The following is an 18,326-nucleotide window of genomic DNA, read 5'->3' on the forward strand; positions in this document are numbered from 1 at the left end:
AAGTCTCTCCATTCCTGTCGCTGGTGCACTGGCTTCATCTTTAGGCTGCGGCAGTTCGCACGCACCTTCTGGGTACAACAGCACCCGCAAGAACAGGGTTGCGTCTTCGGACCTTCATAAGAGGGAGGGATCCCTCAGAATCCCTCCAGCAGAGTGTCCTCGTGTCTCAAGGGCCAGAGGGGAAACGTGTTGCCATCAACGGCTGACACTACCAGGGTTCACCCCCAGCCTGCGGAATAAGGTCCGCTCTCCGGATGTCTGAATCAAGTTGGGGCTTTCGGGGTGGCCAGATCCCTAAAGGGGGAATTTTAGAGGAGGGGGAAGATGGAAGAGAGACAGGTGAAGAGTGGTCTCTATTGCTTTATCGCCATTCAGGCCAAACATTTTCTTAGATCACCTGACAGAGGGGTTGGCGGTTGACCCAGGGGGCGCTGCGCAGAGACAGGTGACAATGGTTCCCGAAAGTTAGAATGGCGCCACTCGGCCTTGAGGTCCAGCAGGGCCCCGTTAGCACTAGGCCACTTGCTGCTCGTCTGATCGTTAGCCGAGCCTCGGTTCCCGGTGGTGGGGAGATCGGACCCTGTCCACCTGGTGGCAGGGCAGCGAGGGCAGCCGGCGTGCGAGCCTGGAGTTTGCTCTTCGCCGGGCTGTTCCCTGCGGCCTCGGGGAGGCGCTCGGCACCGGTGACATTGCAGATGAGTCCTGGGGGCGCCAAGTGACCGAGCCGGGGGTGGGCAGCCCATGGGAGGCGGCCGATTGCGGTCACAGACGTGGGCCGACACCGGCTTGCCCCCGACGGGCTGTCTGGCCACGAGAAGGTTATTCAACTTCCCCGAGTTTCAGTCCCCGTGCCTACGATGTGGACAGCGACGTCTCTACAGGCCAGCGTGAGGACCGCGTGTAGAAACGGACATGACAGGGCCTGGAACACGTAGGGGCTCCATAAACATATTCTCCACTGCTTCCCTCAAGGCACCCGAGAGGCACGACAGAGCCCAGGTCGCAGCGCGGGACTGGGGCTTGTCCCCAGGCCACTTATTTTCGCTTGTCAGAACGTCCCTTCCCTCTCGGCTGGAAGGATTACAGGGGATGATGCGAAGGTGCAGAGAAGTGCTCTGCGAATGTTCTGTCTTTCCTTCTGGATCCGCACCGCTGGACCTGAGAGTCCGGGGTCAAACAGTCCAACTAGAGAGATGGAAACAGGCTGAGGGGAGGACGCTGCCTGTCCGCTCACGAAAGCCTCCCTGTCCAGGCCTCTCCAGCCCTCCTGCCTTCAAGTGGGGTTGGCAGACCTGATCTGAACCCCCTGGAGTGCTGGCTACAAATGCACATTCCTGGGCCCCCTCGGGGTCCATTGACTCAGACTGTTCAGAGGTGATGCCTGTGCGGATCTGTGTTTGCAGCTCCCAGATGCTTCTTAGGCCCACGAGCTGGGGAGCCCTTTGGAGGGGGGAGCCTCAGGGCATCACCACAAGCCACCGGGGCTCTCTCCCAGCCCCAGCTCCCGCCAGGCTGCCCTGCCCACGGCTGCAGGGACCCGTGCGGGTCTGCCCTGAGACCGGACTCCGAGGATCAGGGAGGGGAAGGGAAGGTGTCCAGGGGGGAGGGCTGTCTTCTCCGGGAGCACCAGCAAATGGGGTTCCCCACGAAGCTCACGGGGCGTGAGCTTCAGGCCCTTCACTGGCCTTGGCCCCTAGAACCTGCCCATCTGGATGGAAACTTTCCCACCTAGGACTCCTGGTAAACTGCTTAAAGAGACCTTAAAAAACAAAGCAACTGGGGCGCCTGAGTGGCTCAGGGGGTTAAGCATCTGACTCTTGATTTCCGCTCAGGTCCTGGTGTCACAGCTCGTGAGTTCGAGCCCCCCATCGGGCTCTGCGTTGGCAGTGCGGACCCTGCTGGGGATTCTCTCTCTCTCTCTCTCTCTCTCTGCCCCTCCCAAGTCACACTGTCTCTCTCTCTCTCTCTCTCTCTCTCAAAATAAATAAATAAAAACAAAAAATGAAAGAACTAGAATCTGTGAGACTCCGGTCGTTTGTGCTAATTCCTGTTCTCATTCAAGATCCATACTGGTTTTTATACAGTGTAAACCTCAGACCCCACAACCCACGCACCAGCGGTCACGGACAACTACGAACCCGAGGCTGCGTCTTGCTCCAAAGCGCCCTTTGGCAAATCAGCAGCGGGAGAGGAAGAACGACCTCGACGCGCTGGTGGCCTCTAAGCACCCCCCGCCCCCCAAGCTGGCCATCCGGGCCGTGGGGCAGAGCTCACGGCCCACAGGGAGATGCCCAAATGCCACGGTGTAAACACACAGCCTCAAGCAAGGAGGAGTGGAGTAACACACACACACAGGGAGGGCCCAGGTGGGAGGAAGGACCAGCCGCCTGAACCCGGGGTTCCGCAGCGTTCATCGGGGACGCAACCTGGCTTCCGATCCCCGCCTGGAGCTGAGGGGCCTTGAGGCTTGTGCTCCATGAGGTTCACAGAGAATCCCACAGTCTCTCCCTCTGTCACATCAGCGCTCAGAGGGGTCTGTGGGGACCAGAGCTCAGGACACCCAGGGCGGCGAAGGAGACGGAAGATGTTTGAGATGGACGTTCACGGTGTCCAGGAGAGGCAGGACGTTTGGCCACAGCCACCAGGTGGCCCACAGAACACCTGGCGAGGGTGCCTGGGCCGCTAGAGCCCGCATGGTCCCAGGAGGGGGTGACCCTGCTAATCCTGTTGTTTATTTTCTGTATTTTCTTTTTTCTAATTTTTTCACGTTTACTTTTGAGAGAAAGACAAGAGTGTGAGCAGGGGAGGGGCAGAGAGAGAGAGGGAGAGAGAGGGAGAGAGTGGGAGAGAGAGGGAGACCCAGAATCCGAAGCAGGCTCCAGGCTCCGAGTTGTCCACACAGGGCCCGAGGTGGGGCTCAAGCTCATGAACCCGGAGATGGTGACCTGAGCTGAAGCCGGATGCTTAACCGACTGAGCCCCCTGGGCACCCCTATTTTCTGTATTTTCTGATGCCCTGACACCTTTGGGTCTTGCAGACCCGGCAGGGGCTGCCCACGTCAGGGTGAGCTATCCTTCCATCAGGATCCTGCGGTCTGGGGCACTCTCCTCCTGTTCCACATCAGCCCAGGGAAGGTTCTGGAAAACTAGGACCTCTCTGTAGCCCGGGCCTGCTCAGCTATCCAAACTCTCCAGTCTTCTGCCTGCTCAGCTTGCCGACCCCGCCTTGCCTGTCTCCTTCTGGGAAAACCACAACAAAGGCTCCTGCTCCTGCCTTCTCTTGCTTATTCGGCTTCCCCACGGCCCTTGGTTCTCCCCCATGGGGCCGGCGTGCCTGCTTCCGGGGATCGGTGAGTGTAACGTCTTCCTGCACGGCCCTCGTTTCTGTGTCTGCGTGTCCTACTGTACCTGGTTAAAATCAATCTGGGTACATTTTTCTTTAATTTTTTTTAACGTCTACTTACTTTTTTTTTTCGTTTTTTTTTGTTTGTTTGTTTTTTGAGACAGGGAGAGACAGAGCATGAACAGGGGAGGGTCAGAGAGAGGGAGACACAGAATCCCAAACAGGCTCCAGGCTCTGAGCTGTCAGCACAGAGCCCGACGTGGGGCTCGAACTCACGGACCACGAGATCATGACCTGAGCGAAGTCGGCCGCTCAACCAACTGAGCCACCCAGGCGCCCCTAACGTTTACTTACTTTTGAGAGAGAGAGAGACAGAGAGAGAGAGAGAGAGAGAGACCAAGCACGAGTGGGGGAGGGGCAGAGAGAGAGGGAGACCCAGAATCCGAAGCAGGCTCCAGGCTCCGAGCTGTCAGCCCAGAGCCCGACGCGGGGCTCGAACCCACGAACTGTGTGAGATCATGACCTGAACTGAAGCAAGACACCCAACCGACTGAGCCACCCAGGCGTCCCAATCTGGGTACATTTTAAAACAGTGGCCAATTTAACTCGTGAATGTCGAGTGCCTCATGTATATTATGCGTATTTGGTTAGGCATTTTGGTGCCATGGCTGCCTCAGGTAGATTTGCCGCATCGTGGGATTTTGGAGTCCAAGTGCGTGACATGGCGTATAATAAATATTTGGAGCCTCGTGTTCCTCGTGAGGATTTGGCGCCTCCGTGGGCTTTCCACGCATGTCATCTGTGTCAGCGCACAGGTGCTCTATTTCACTCGTGCCTAACGCGCCTCACAGGTGAGGAAACTTCTGTGCTCTATTTAACCCCTCCTAGGAGTCTTGTCTGTATTCTACAGGCTGCTTAACCTGTGAGCTTGCTTTGGGGTGCTTGGGTGGCTCAGAGGGTTAAGCGTCCACTTCAGCTCAGGTCATGATCTCACGGTTTGTGAGTTTGAGCCCCGTGTCGGGCTCTGTGCTGACAGCTCGGAGTCTGGAGCCTGCCTCGGATTCTGTGTCTCCCTCTCTCTCTGCCCCTCCTCCGCTCACGCTCTCTCTCTCTCTCAAAAATAAATAAACATTAAAAAAATTGAAAAAAAAAAAGAAGTTAGGGAGACTTGCTTTAACATACACTGAGACTTATTTTAAAGTCTTAGCAATTAAGACAGTGTATCATTAGTCTGGAGATAGTAAATAGACCAGTGGAAGTAGAGAGAGACGAGAAAGAGACTCACATACGCATGGAAACTTGGTTAACAGAAAATAGGAATTGTAAATCAGCAGGTAATGGACAGGCTACTTGGTGCAGTGTGTTAGGGCGACTTGTCACCCGTAAGAAAAACAACCAGATTGGGTCTCTCTCTGCCTCACACACACATACAATCGATTCTGGATGGATTGAAGACTTGCACTAAGCAAACACTAAAATATTTAGAAAACCATGTATAAGAATATCTTTATGGGTTAGGGGGAGAGATGAATTTGCTAGGACAAAAAAACATTTACCATAGAGAAACATACTGATACTTTTGACTACTTTATTTTTTTAATTTTTTTTTTAACATTTATTTATTTTTGAGACAGAGAGAGACAGGGCATGAACGGGGGAGGGTCAGAGAGAGAGGGAGACACAGAATCGGAAACAGGCTCCAGGCTCTGAGCAGTCAGCACAGAGCCCGACGCGGGGCTCGAACCCACGGACAGTGAGATCGTGACCTGAGCCAAAGTCGGATGCTTAACTGACTGAGCCACCCAGGCGCCCCACTTTTGACTACTTTAAAATGAACTTCTGTTTATCCACACACGCCTGAAAGACCGCGAAAAGAGAAGTCTCAAGCTGGGAGGAACGATTTGCAGTACACAGAACTGTCAAAGAAGAGTAGCCAGAACATGTCAGGATTTCCTACAAATCAGTAAGAAAAAGACACATAACCTCATAGCGAAACAGACAAGGGGTAGGACAGACATGTCACAGGAAAGGAAACGGAAGTAGCCCGGAAACACTGAAGATTCTCAATCCTGTTGGCTGAGCAGGAAAACGCAGATGGAAAGCACAGCTCGGTGCCAGTTTACGCTGGCAGATTGCCAAACGCCGGAGAGTCAGTCAGTATCAGGGACGGGCAGGGGTGCGCAGCAGTGGGAAAGGGAATCTTCTCCGGGGCGCGGACAGCGCTGCAGCCACACTGGCAAAACGGTTTCCATCACCACGTGCTGATGAGATGATGCCAGAATGTTACTTTCAGAGGATGTGTTAAATAAATCTCGCAGGGGCTCTGGTGTCTCAAAAATGCACTCGGGAGAGAAGGGTCACGATCCTCTGTTGATCTGCGGGGGACATTTTTTTCAAGTATCTATAACCTTTCGGAATACTGAGATGTCGTCTACAGCGCTATAATTAAGCCCGTGAATTATGGGGTAAGACGGACAGCAGGTGTCCCTTAAAGGTTGCCTTCCCCTGGTGGTTATGTTCACGGGGCACGGCAACCATTTCTAACGGGCGGGCGTCTAACCAACCCCTGTTGCTCCAACCAGAGTCGCAAATGGTGGTGAATGCTCGCACGCGTCCACTTGACTGGCTTAGAACAAGGCGTTCTGTTCTGAGTTCTAAAACCAAGCCAACCGGGTTCTTGGCACTACTTTTGTGCTGTTGAACGTCCTCCGTCCCGGCGACAGAGCTGTGGGAGCGGGGCACGGTTCTCACCTCTGTGACTCCTGTAGTTAGCATCGAGAAAACCTTTTTGAAGGCCAGGCTCTGAAATTTCATATGACATTATAAGAAAATAGCTAGCCTGTGGGGCTCTCATTAGCAGGTGGAGAGAGGGCTGGATAGGATTTTTTTTTTTATTTTATGTAATAAAAGTGTAATAAGAAGAGTGCCTTTTTTTCCCTACATTAATAAAGTTGAACAGGTACATTCCTTGCGATTCCGTTCCGAGAGAAATCTTTACACGTGCAGTGGGAGATATGCATTATAATATTCATAGGAGCATTGCTCATAATACAATAAACCAGAAATGGCCCCAAACGCCCATAAAAGTAGAACCTATAAATAAAATTGTGGTTTATTTCTGTGGCAGAATACTACACAGCAGTGAAAAATGAACTGTAGCCACACACATTCATATGCCTGAATTAAAAGATAGAATATGGAGGGGGGTTCGGGTGGCTCAGTGGGTTAGGCGTCCCACTTCAGCTCAGGTCATGATCTCACGGCTTGTGGTTCGGGCCCCGTGTTGGGCTCTGTGATGACAGCTAGGAGCCTGGAGCCTGCTTCAGAGTCTGTCTCTCTCTCTCTCTCTCTCTCTGCCCTTGCCCACTCACACGGTCTCTTTCTCTCTCTCAAAAATAAATAAACATTAAAGAAATTAAAAAAAAAATAGAATATGGAATTTGAAAAGTCACAGGTGAACATATACAGTGTGATTTCATGTATATAGCATCTAAAAATTTTTAAAGTTTATTCATTGATTTTGAGAGAGAGAGAGAGAGAATCTCAAGCAGGCTCCTTGCTGCCAGCCCACAGCCCATCGTGGGTCTCGATCCCACAAACTGTGAAATCATGACCTGAGCCTAAATCAAGAGTCAGACATTTAACTGAGCCACCCAACAGCCCCTATAACATTTTAAAGAAAGTAAAACCAAATAACATATTGTCAAGGGGATGCCTATGTGGGTGTTAAAACCATAAAGAAAAGCAAAGAAATAATGAACACAGAGCTCAGGATGGCGACATCTCTGTGGAGGGAGGAGGAAGCCACCGCAGAACGGGATGACTCTTCTGAGGTCCTGCGTGTGTTCTGCTTTTTAAGCTGGGTGGTGGGTACAGGGAGCTGTTCGTTTTACTATTTCTTATTATTTTTTAAAGTTTATTTATTTTCGTGAGAGAAAGAGCACAAGTGGGGGAGGAGCGGAGAGAGAGGGAGAGAGAGAATCCCGAGCAGGCTCCACGCTGTCAGCACAGAGCCCGACGTGGGGCTCCAACTCTTGGAGCTGAGACCAAGAGTTGCACGCTTAACCGACTGTGCCACCCAGACGCCCGCATTTTACTATTTTTAAACTGTACACATGCATCTTACACATCCTTTTGCATACGTATCTTGCCACAAAGATGCCGTTTAAAAGAATGGGACGTGAAGGTGAAGGGCGTTCTGTTGCACAGAGAAACAGAAACGCGGCGCTGTTATAGGGAGGGGGTCGAGGCAGGGTCGGGGTGTTTTCGGTTCTGCTTTTAGCTGAGAAACCACAGAACGTATTTTATGCTGCTAGGAAATGACCCAGTGGAGAAAGGGAAATGGGTGTCATGTGACAAGGGACGAGCTGGCCTTCGGGAACAGTAGAGACTGCCTCCCATGGTGACAGGGATGGTGATTCTGGGAACAAATCCACGTGTTTGCAGATTGGGACATTGGAGGTTGGGAGTTAATAGGAAACACACACGCTGGTCTCTGCCCCTGTTCTGGACACAGGACTCCTGAAACTCTGGTAAGTTCCTACGTGGTAAGACAACTAGGGGCACCTTTAGTTCTGCTGAGGCCACTCGGGGGTCGGTGGGGAGTCCTGGACGGCTCCTGGATGCGGGCTGGTCATCTGAAAGGCCAAGCCATGACTAGAAGCTTGGGATTTTCACCTCCCCCTCCACCCCCACTTATCCAGAGAAGGGGGAGGGGCTGAAATGGAGGTAATGATCCATCACACCTTCCTGAAGAATCCTCCATAGAAATCCCAATGGTACAGGGTTTGGAGAGAGCTTCAGGGGGTGGACGCTTCCACATGAGAGAGGGTGACGCACTCCAGCCCCACGGGGACAGATTTCCTGCGCTCATGACCTTCCCAGACCTCACCTTATGTATCTCTTCGTGTGGCTGTTCATCGTGTCCTTCATCATGTCCTTTAATACCCTGAGGTCTGTGAGCTGCTCTAGCAGGTGCACTGGACTCAAGGAAGGGGTCGTGGGAACCTCTGATTTGTAACCACGGCAACCAGAAGTTGTGGTCACTGGGGACGCCTGCAGTGAGTGGAGCCCTGAACGGGGTGTGGGGGGGGGTCTGGCACCCTCTCCCGGCACCCGGCGTCAGCACTGACGTCCATTGCAGGACACCCTGCCGGTGTGGCACAGAATCGCTTGGTGTGGGGACCAGACGTGTCAGAAGTGAGATGTTCTGTGACAGTAGAGGCACACAGGGGATGCTGGAGCCCGGGTCTTCCTAACAGACCCAACTGCCCAGGTGGCCTTCGGACTCAAAGACGCACGCGGTGAGGTTCTGGGCTGATGTGGGCGAGGGATCAGCCGTGATGGGACGTAAGGTGTCACCCGGGGTAGCGCCGGGCTCCCACGGGAGCTGCGTGGAGGGGGCCACGTGGTGGATCGGCCGCTGGGGCTGGACCTGCCAGGCCATGACGATGCCAGAGAGAGGGGCCCAGGTGTGGAGTGTCCCGACCTGGAGCTGATTTCACTGCTGGCCTCGGACTATAGGGCCGAGCCTCCCGCAGGGTCTGGTGCTCGCTGAGCCCGGACGTCAGGCGGTGGTGACAGGCTTGTGGTGAAAGAGGGACTGGGACACAGACAGTGGTTCTCAACCAGGGACTGACCACCCACCCCTGGGGATGTTAGACATGGCAGGGACTGGGGGTGGGGAGTGCTCTGATTAGTCCATAGTGTACAGATGCCACATGTGTGACAGGAAGGATGGTCTAGCACAAGGGACTGTCTTACCCAGTGGCAACAGGGCCCTGGGGAGAAAGGCGGGGAAAGGGTGTGGGATGCGTCACCCGTGTGGGTGACGTCCCTGGGAATGGATGAGGACAGGACTGGGGTGGAGGGGAAGACAGGCAGGAGGAGGCAGAGCACTGGGGAGCTGGGAGGGAGGAGGAGGTCTGTGGAAGCAGCCACGAGGGGTGGGGGTGCACACTCTGGGGGGGGCACGCCTGCAGGGGACAGCGGGGTTCACGTGAGGCACAGAGGCCAGGAGACGTTTGAAGACGTGAAGGCTACTGGGGCACTTGCCTGTGGCCAACGGGGGGGCCCAAGGAGGATGAACAGCAGGCCACGCTCAGGGTCGTGGGGGGTGCAGACTGGGGCAGGGTGGCCCGCGAGCTGGGACTGGGGTGACACACTGGCTGGGCTGGCCGCGTGCTGGGTGCCACCCTGGTGGCCTCTCACAGGGAGGTGGACAACAGTTCAAAGCACAGTCCAGAATCCTAGTGTGTGGATCCGGGGCTTCCTGTTGGCAGCTTGGACGGGGTCAAGTTTATGCTTCGCGTTTTTGTATTGCTCCTTGAGTAACTTAGATGGATTCCGTCAAACCCAGGAGACATTCAGAAAACCATACCACGCCTCTTGAATTTTGGAGATTCAGTCACCAGGTGTTGCAGACATTCATGCGTCTGACTGACACCTGCCGGACAGTCACCTCTAAGCAGTTCTCACCTCGGTGGGCAGAGGGGCTGGAACCGCACGGAACAGAGTCCTGAGGTACAGGGCAGGGCTTCTCAGACTTTAGTGCACGGGAATCACCCCAGGGTCTTGTCAAATGCTGGATCTGATCAGCAGGTCCCGGGTGGGCCAGCAAAGCAGTGTGTTTGAAGGCAAGGAGAAGCTTTGTGATGGGCTGGGTTGAAACGTGGGCGTTTCCTACGCCGCCCGTGTGGTCTCGGGCTAATCGCCCCTCGATGGTTTTTGTGCAAAGCAGGAATCATGCATGGCCTAGGCTGTTGCGATGGTTGAAGTAATGTGGGTACAGTGCCCAGTGCTGCCCCGGGGAGTCCACAGCAGGGGCACAAGAGTCCCTTTACTCCATTGTCTTGGCCACAAAATCCACTGCCTTTTCAGACTCCAGATGACAACTTTTTGTATTTGTGGGGATGCTGGTCTTCTGAGGATGGTCAACTACCTGCCAGGGGCCATGGCCATGGCCTTCCCGTGATGCCTGGTGGCTGATCCTGGGGAAGAGGGAGGCAAGGGTGTCCTTCTGTCTTTGATTAGGGCCGAGTCTGGCAGCCCTGAATGCCTTTGTCTCTCCTATTCCAGTTTGGCGATCTGAAAATCCATCCCCATTTGGATGCATGATCACTGGCCACATGGACAGAGGGTCCTAGGTAGAAGGAATAACTTTTCCTTGTCTAAGTTCTCGCCGCTCTGCCCATATGCCTTTCCCAGTGCAGAGCAAGCACAACAGGTCATTTCTCCCTCCCTCCGAGGGGTCTGGCTTCGCAACTTTGCCAACTGTATTCCCGAGTCCACCTGCCTGCAAAGCTCTAAGGACAGCCCGTCAAGGCTGGTGGCTCCCTCTGTACAGATGCAGCCCCAGAAGCACCTGGAGGTTGCCCAGGCACCAGCTCCCACCGCTCTCTGGGAGTTAGGGGTGTGAGGAAAACAGCCTGGCAGCCAGGCTCCCCTAACTGTGCCCGTGAAGTGGCCAGGAGTGTTTTGTAGAACCAGGCAACTGCTCCTGAATGAGGGGGTCAGGGAGGAGCTCGAGGTACATAAAGGGCTCTACTCTGCTCAGCAGCCTGGGACCAGAACATTCCTGATTGGGGTCACAGAGCCCTCCTCATCAGGAGGCGTGCCCGTCTGGCCTCTGGAAATGAATGTCTCTGTGATGAACTTGAGAAGACCCTTCTTCTCATTAGCTTTCCCCCGTGGCCTTGACAAGAAGGGAACTATCCACACTTCCCAGTGTAGGATCTAGGGGTGATCTTTGGGAGGATTTTCTTTTGGGGAGAAGGATCAAAGGCACTAGTCTGAGAGGGCTCGGCAGTTCTCTGGGTTCAGAATCTGTAAGGAAAGAAACTGCCCGTGTCTCATGTGACTCTTGGAAAGTATAGCACGAAGCCATTTATCTTTATCAACGTATGCTTCTGCAAACTTAGAACAAGGTCAACGTCTGGGTGATGAGAGCTTCAGGAGCAGATAGTAAGGACAGTTTCTCAGTGTATGTGGCATCTCTTCTGCAGCCAAGACCAGCTGCTTTACCAGATCTGAGCTTGTGGCCAACTTGTTATAATCTTTTCTTTTTAAGTTTATTTTCAGAGAGAAGGAGCACCAGCGGGGGAGAGGCAGAGAGGGGGGAGAGAATCCCACGCAGGCTCCCCGCTGTCAGCACAGAGCCCGATGTGGGGCCCGATCTCACGAACTGGGAGATCGTGACCTGAGCCAAAATCCGGAGTTGGACGCTTAACCAACTGAGCCCCCCACGTGCCCTGCGAATTGTTATGATTCTATGAGAACCTATTTAGATCGGGGTGGGGGTTCTCTTCCATCCCCGTGGCTGTGTTTGAGGGGAGAACAGATATGTTCTAGATTGTTCCTTCTTAGCAGATCATGGACAGGCACTGACCACAAGACTGCCAGTTTTTTTTTTTTTTTTTTTTTTTCAACGTTTATTTATTTTTGGGACAGAGAGAGACAGAGCATGAACGGGGGATGGGCAGAGAGAGGGAGACACAGAATCGGAAACAGGCTCCAGGCTCTGAGCCATCAGCCCAGAGCCCGACGCGGGGCTCGAACTCACGGACCGCGAGATCGTGACCTGGCTGAAGTCAGATGCTTAACCGACTGCGCCACCCAGGCGCCCCTGTTTAACGACAATTCAAGAGAAGTTTTTGAGCTAGTGGAAGGGAATACTACTTGGCTAGGTACAAAAAGGCCAATGGGGAAGGGGGAAGGGTCGGGCCGGAGGTGAACAGAAGTGGAACAGGTTCATAGGAAACAGGGAGTCCCAGCACCCTGGCTTCTGCTTGCTCGACGCCTCATGTGCATGCACACGCGCGTGTGTGCACACAGCGGGGCTATTCCTCTGTGGGTCTCCCCTCCGCACTCTGGGTGGACAGCAGAGGACACGTCTCCCTTCTCAGCTTGCTTTCATTGCCCAGGAGCAGGGGCTGACACACTGCCTGTGAGGGTTGTGGCTGTGTTCTCTGGCAGCGAAGGAACCGGGCCCTAGACTTGGGCCAAGAGCAATCATGTGAGTAGATACACCGGGGCTCACAAGATGGCTGACCATGTCTGCATAGCAGATGGGATCCTTGGTTTTATTTTTTTTGAGAGCGTGCAAATGAGCAAGGGAGAGAGGGAGAGGGAGAGAGAGAGAGAGAATCCCCCGCAGGCTTCGCACTGTCAGCGCGGGGCTTGAGCCCACCCGATGTGGGGCTTGAGCTCACCATTAGATCATGACCCGAGCCGAAGTCAGATGCTGAACTGACTGAGCCACCCAGGTGCCCCAGGATCCCTGGATTTTAAAAGTTTAGCTCCCACCCCCCCAACACAAACACATAAAGAGTTCGTGGTCTGGAGGTCAGAAAGCACTATAAAACGTTTCTTATAAAAGTATTTTTTTTTAATAAATCGATGTATTTCAATGTTGTTAACATGATAGCCCAATGCTATATATCAAGGTAGCAAAAGTGAAATTCCTGGTATTTTTTTATATAAACACTATGAATGACAGTACATTTGCATTCAACTTCACAAGAGATTATCTTCAGGTTCATGAAGATTCTTTAACAGCTGTAACACCTTTCAAACAGCGAAGATGTGTATCGACTGCGGAGACAATGCGAGTCTAACAACTGAGCTGAGCCCTAAAACCACACTGAAGGGAAAACGGGACGCGATGGTAGTATGGCCAGCTTGCCGAACAGAACCCGAAAAAAAACACAGCAGGTGTCAAAGGTATGGAGTATCTTGCAGAAACCGAGCCACAAGAAGACGCACACGTTAGAGCCCTGAAGCAGTGAATGTGTTTCTACCCGTTTTGTGATGGAGGGAAGCCGTGGAAACAGAGGCCCGAGCTGCCTGTAGTGTTGTCTCCTCGTGCACACGGTGCCATCGATCGGCTAACACCAGAGTTCCCTGCTCTGTGCAAATAAATGCTGGTGAAGGGAGCCTGTGCCAGAGCCGTGGGTCAGAACAACCCCGGCTGGGCTTCAGGCATCACTGTGGCATCACCGCCTCCTACAAGGCCAGAGGCCACGTTCCGGAGCTGACGCCCCCTTCTCAGGGTGGACAGACCCCCCCCCCCCAACCCACCCAAGGGCGTTGAAAACACCGCTCCTGACCCTCCAACACTCTATTTCTGTCCAACCCACTGTGAGAAACGCGTTTCGCTCGGTGACGACGACAGAGTCTCTGACTCCATCCCGTCACGTGTATCTTCACGACTGGGTCTTTCTGAGCAGGGATCACAATTGCGAGAACACAACTCTTTTCCTCCAAGGGCAGGGAGACGCTGGTTAAATGCTAGTTAATTAAGTCCAGTCTCAATTCTGAACTGCAGCCTGGAACGGACTTAAATGAGATTTTCTACAGTGAAGACATTTCTGTATCTTTCAACCTCGAGTACACTTTAGGCTGCGGGCAATCTCACGCCCAGAACCGTATCTGCCGGCTACCAGTGTGACAACGGGCCTCAGGCCGCCGTGGATTTCTCGGAGGACCCTTTACGCTATTTCTAACTCCGGATGCTGAGGAGAGGAAGTATGACGACAATGAAATCACGTGTGCTGAGGCGCTGGGTTCTGGGGACCACAGATGGGGGTTCTGGGCTACGCACCAGGGTCTCACTGACCGCCGCCGCGAGCAGCACAGGCTTCGCTCGCGTACGCCAGAATGGGTTAGAGAAAACGGTCCTCCACCACGTGTTTTAAAAACACTCCCCGGCAAACCGCGTCCAACGCTTTTCACCAACCTGGGTTTCGGCGACAGGACTGTCCTCCGAACAAGGACACCTGCCCGAGTCTCAGTGTCGTGTTCTGAATCTCGTTCTCGGGCCCGGACCAAGCCTACTTCTCACAACGATCGGACGCTCGTCTCTTCTTGCTGTCACATCTCCTAAACAGGTGCTCTGCACCCCCTGAAGAACTGAGAATACAACCGTAAAGGCTTTCCTCTCCAGAAACAGAACAGTCAAAAGCATAAATTAGGTTAAGTGGCTTCATCTGCCTCAGGTCACAGCTTATAACCCAAGGTTCCGTTTTCCCCTCGGACAGGGTGTGCTTAGGTTGATACAATGAATCAGAGTCAGCTGGTGGAAAAGTTAAAAATGTCCTTTACTGAAAGATACGTATCTTTACAAAGAGAAATAGCAAACAATCCGATCTAGGAGTTTAAATAAAAGGAGGTGACTTTAAAACTAACAATATATATAAAGCTGAAGTCACTGCCTTGGATAATTTATGCGCTCACCCAATATTCTATGTAGGACATTCATTCTTAAGGCAGAAAAATTGAATCTGACATGTAGTGACTTGGCTCTTACATCCAAGGGTCAAACTGGGAGTAGATGTGAGCAGACAGAGTCCTTGCTAACGAGGACTTATCTATCGGTGGTGACAATTTCCTTGTGGGAGGAGGTCACGTAAGAGACACACACTTGGGAGAACAGAAAAAGATGAGTTTTAAGACACACAAACATCCTTTAACGAGAGGTCAATGAGACTAGGTTTTTCTACTCTGAGGTCAAACTACCCCCGGAACGAAGCAACAGAACTCCGACGCGCTCCGTCTGGTACACGAAGTGTCGGGATATCAAATCGTGAACTTTGTGGAGGGCGTTACTTCAGGCTCCAGTTTTCAAGGTCTAGTATAAAAGGCAGCCTGAATAGTTCAAAAGCAGTTGAATGTCAACTCCTGCTGCTACTCCCGCCCCGTCGGCGAAATCGTGTGCAGGGAGGTCAGTCCGTATTAAAATATCGATGAAGCCCCCAACACGTGTGCAAAAATACCCCTCGGTTCCTGGCAAGACTATCTCGAACGAAAACCATCCTAACGGCAGAATCAGAGGCGTCATGGGACGGGCCGGCCCGCCTGGGGGGACAGGTGTCAGGGGTGCAGGCCCCCGCCTGGCAGAGCCTTTCCCGCAGACCCGGGCCCCGAGCCCTTGGGCTGCGGGAGCTCCTTGGCCTCGGCGTCCCGGTGCCCGAACGCAAACAGAACCACACGCGAACCTAAACGACCCTTCTGGAGCAGGTAGTGGTGGCCAGAGCCGCTCAAGCGCCCTTCGTGTGCCGACTACGGACGCCGTGGCTCTGGAAATTGTCGCAAGTGGAGGAAGGTGATCCACCGAAGTTCCCGAGACGTGAAGGCTGTCTTCTTTCACGGTGGCAGGAGTCCATGCAAGGTTTGTAAACAGCGATACAAAATACTGTAAACATAACTTAACAGAGCTTGTAGAAAACAGAAGTAAACCCCAATTTACAAGTGGGTAAAAAAAACCGAGGGCGGCTTCGTACAAAGTTCTCCCTCCTGCGCCAAGTGATTCTTTTGATTACAAATATAATCCTGAGCTGAAAAACTGGGATTTGGGGGAGAGCCATCTTTGCATACAAAATACCCAAAGGACGCTTCTTACTCTCTTACTTTTCTCTGGGGACAGTCACCGGTCGGAGACAGTTCTGAGGGTGAGACTTGGGAGACCTTTTATAGTTTGGTGTGGCGCCCGGGTCTGGAGCCCGCCGAGGGGCCGGCCACGGAGGCGGCCGCGGCCGCATCCTCGGCCTCCTCCAGTTCCTCCTGCAGCTCCTGGCTGACGCTGGACTGCAGGGCCGCGGGGGTGAGCCACTCCTTGGGGAGGCAGCTCTGGAGGAAGGGGATGCAGGAGCTGAAGTAGGCCAGACGATTGATCCAGCGAGGAATCTCCTTTCCGCAAAGAATCTACGGAGGAGAGAGGGGGCGGTGTCAGGTGAGCGAGGTGAGGGTCCCCGGTCCGGTGCCGGGGTGGGGGAAGGGGACGGGCAGGTGGGGTGCGGGCTGAGGGTCCCCGGTCCGGTGCCGGGGGACGGGCAGGCGGGGTGCGGGGAAGCACACAGGCCGGGATGACAGGCAGCCGCCACCTCCGGAGGCTTGTCAAGTGGCTCACTTTCTCCACCTACAGCATCAAGCTAATTCCGTTTGGCTCCCTGCAACTGCTTTGAGACTCCATGTCAAGTGCTCCAAACAACACAGCAGGGAAGCCTTGCTGACACAGGGACCAGAGTAACACGCTCCAGACGGTCAGAGTGGCCGGTCTTGGGTATCCTCCCCGCCGTCAGTTGTCCCCTTTCACAGATTCTTTCCTACTTCCGTCCAGTCTCCGCCACCCCATTTGTCCGGGCCTGCGTTCTAAACCGTTACTTCTCGTGTTGGTCGAGAAAGAAACGTCTCCACGGATGCGGACCTGGCTTTGCGACTCTGCGGTCAGAACCAGGCTGGAAGGCCAGGCTGAGCTTTCGTCCGCAGATTCTGCTAGGGGTGTGGGGGTGCAGGCGTGGGGCCGGGGGGATTCCCTCCCAGCTGATGGTCTGCGGCGGCTCTCTGCCCACTCCCCATCCCTACCCTGTCCTTAGAGGACTCTGGGCCATAACCCACACCCTCGCCAATCTCAAACAGTAAGAATCGGGTCTTCCACAACTAACTTCACTTTTTTGTTTTTTAAAGTTTATTTATTTTTGAGAGAGAGAGAGACAGAGAGAGAGACAGAGAGAGAGACAGAGAACACAAGCAGGGGAGGGGCAGAGAGAGAGACAGAGACAGAGAGAGAGAATCACAGGCGGGCTCCACAGTTAGCATGGAGCCCGATGCAGGGCTCGAACTCACGAACCGCGAGACCATGACTTGAGCCAAAACCAAGAGTACGACACTTAACCAACTGAGCCACCCGGACACCGCGGACCTCACTCTTTATCACCCTCCTTCCCGTCTGCAGACAACACGGGGCTGGCTTACTGTGTCCCTGCTTCATTGTCCCCTTGGTAGTCCTGCCTCCAGTCGTGTCAAAAATCACGATCCTGACATCATATCTGAATTGATGACCTTGAAAAAAGGTTTCAAAATATCTTATGCTCCCAAATTAGCTAAAATGTAAGTAAACTGGTACTTGCAATTAAGCAACCACATAGCTTTCCTTCCTAAAGGGGTCAGCCTTACAAGACGAGTTACGTTTCCTTTAATACGCAGTCTCTGTCTTAACAAGTGAGATGGCCTCACTCGAGGGAAGATGGCATGTTTTGACCAAATCCGATCAGCTGGCCCATGATCCATGAACTACACCTGGAGGAAGGCCGAGCAACGGACCTTACACAACACCATGCCCGTCCCTCTGCGCTAAGAAACACGGGGGAACGTGTCATGTATTTTACACCCGCAGCACGTTCAGGTACCTGCATACCCGAAGGCTGACCACAGAAGAGGCGACGAGGGGTATTTAGGTTACTGTGCAGCCACCGCTGACTCGTCAACAGCCACTTCCTTCATCCTGCTTCCGAAGTCCTGGTTTTACTCAGCAGGCACCCTCCCTTCTTCCCACGTCCGTGTGCTTCCCAGGAGGCTGACTTCATCCCAACCGGGGGGTGTGTGTGTGTGTGTGTGTGTGTGTGTGTGTGTGTGTGTGTGTGTGTCCGTGCCCTGATCAGGCTAAAACAGAGGACAGCAAACTACAGCCTCCTGATTTCATAGGTGAAGTTGCATTAGCCGTGCCCGGGAGCTGAGTTCTCCACGGCAGAGTGCCGTCCGTGACCAGTCCTACAGCCTAAAAGATCTCCCGCCCGGCCCTCTCAGAAGTGTGCTGGTCCTGTACCAAGCCAGCGTCTGTAAACTTGGGAGTCCAGACCCACCAGTGAGTCATTCAGCATCAGACTGTAGAGAGGTGGGGTAATTGTGACACTTGTTTTAACGTGTTACGTGTACATGTGTGTTTAGACCGGGTCATGGTGTAAAACATATTTCTTACCGTGGGTAGTGGTTTATGTAGCAAAATTACTTTTGCACTTAAGCTTCAAGCAGTGAGTCCCCTGCTAGAGATCTCCCCCAGAGACACGCTGGCAAAATACGAAGAGATGTACGTAAGGGGATATTCATCACAGCACTGTTGGTAACGGCACGAGTGGCCACCCCGGTCTTGTTCCTCATCTTTTCCCCACTGAGTATGATGCGAGCTGTGGGCTTGTCCTCTACGACCTTCA

The 18,326-nt window shown here is 53.5% G+C and overlaps 1 protein-coding gene across 3 annotated transcripts in view; it reads right to left on the reverse strand.

Moving 5' to 3' along the window:
• Positions 1–14,417: 14,417 nt before the first annotated feature.
• The window catches only part of DESI2 (desumoylating isopeptidase 2), a 45,401-nt gene continuing 41,492 nt past the window's right edge, over positions 14,418–18,326 (reverse strand). For all 3 annotated transcript variants that reach the window (XM_023248031.2, XM_045048421.1, XM_011290833.4), the window contains exon 5: positions 14,418–16,041. In XM_023248031.2, the coding sequence (XP_023103799.1) occupies positions 15,808–16,041 (234 nt within the window). In that variant the 3' untranslated portion in view covers positions 14,418–15,807. The remainder of the gene's footprint in view (positions 16,042–18,326) is intronic.

This window comes from Felis catus, chromosome F1 (genome assembly GCF_018350175.1).
Source record: "Felis catus isolate Fca126 chromosome F1, F.catus_Fca126_mat1.0, whole genome shotgun sequence".
In the NCBI taxonomy this organism is placed as follows: Eukaryota; Metazoa; Chordata; class Mammalia; order Carnivora; family Felidae; genus Felis; species Felis catus.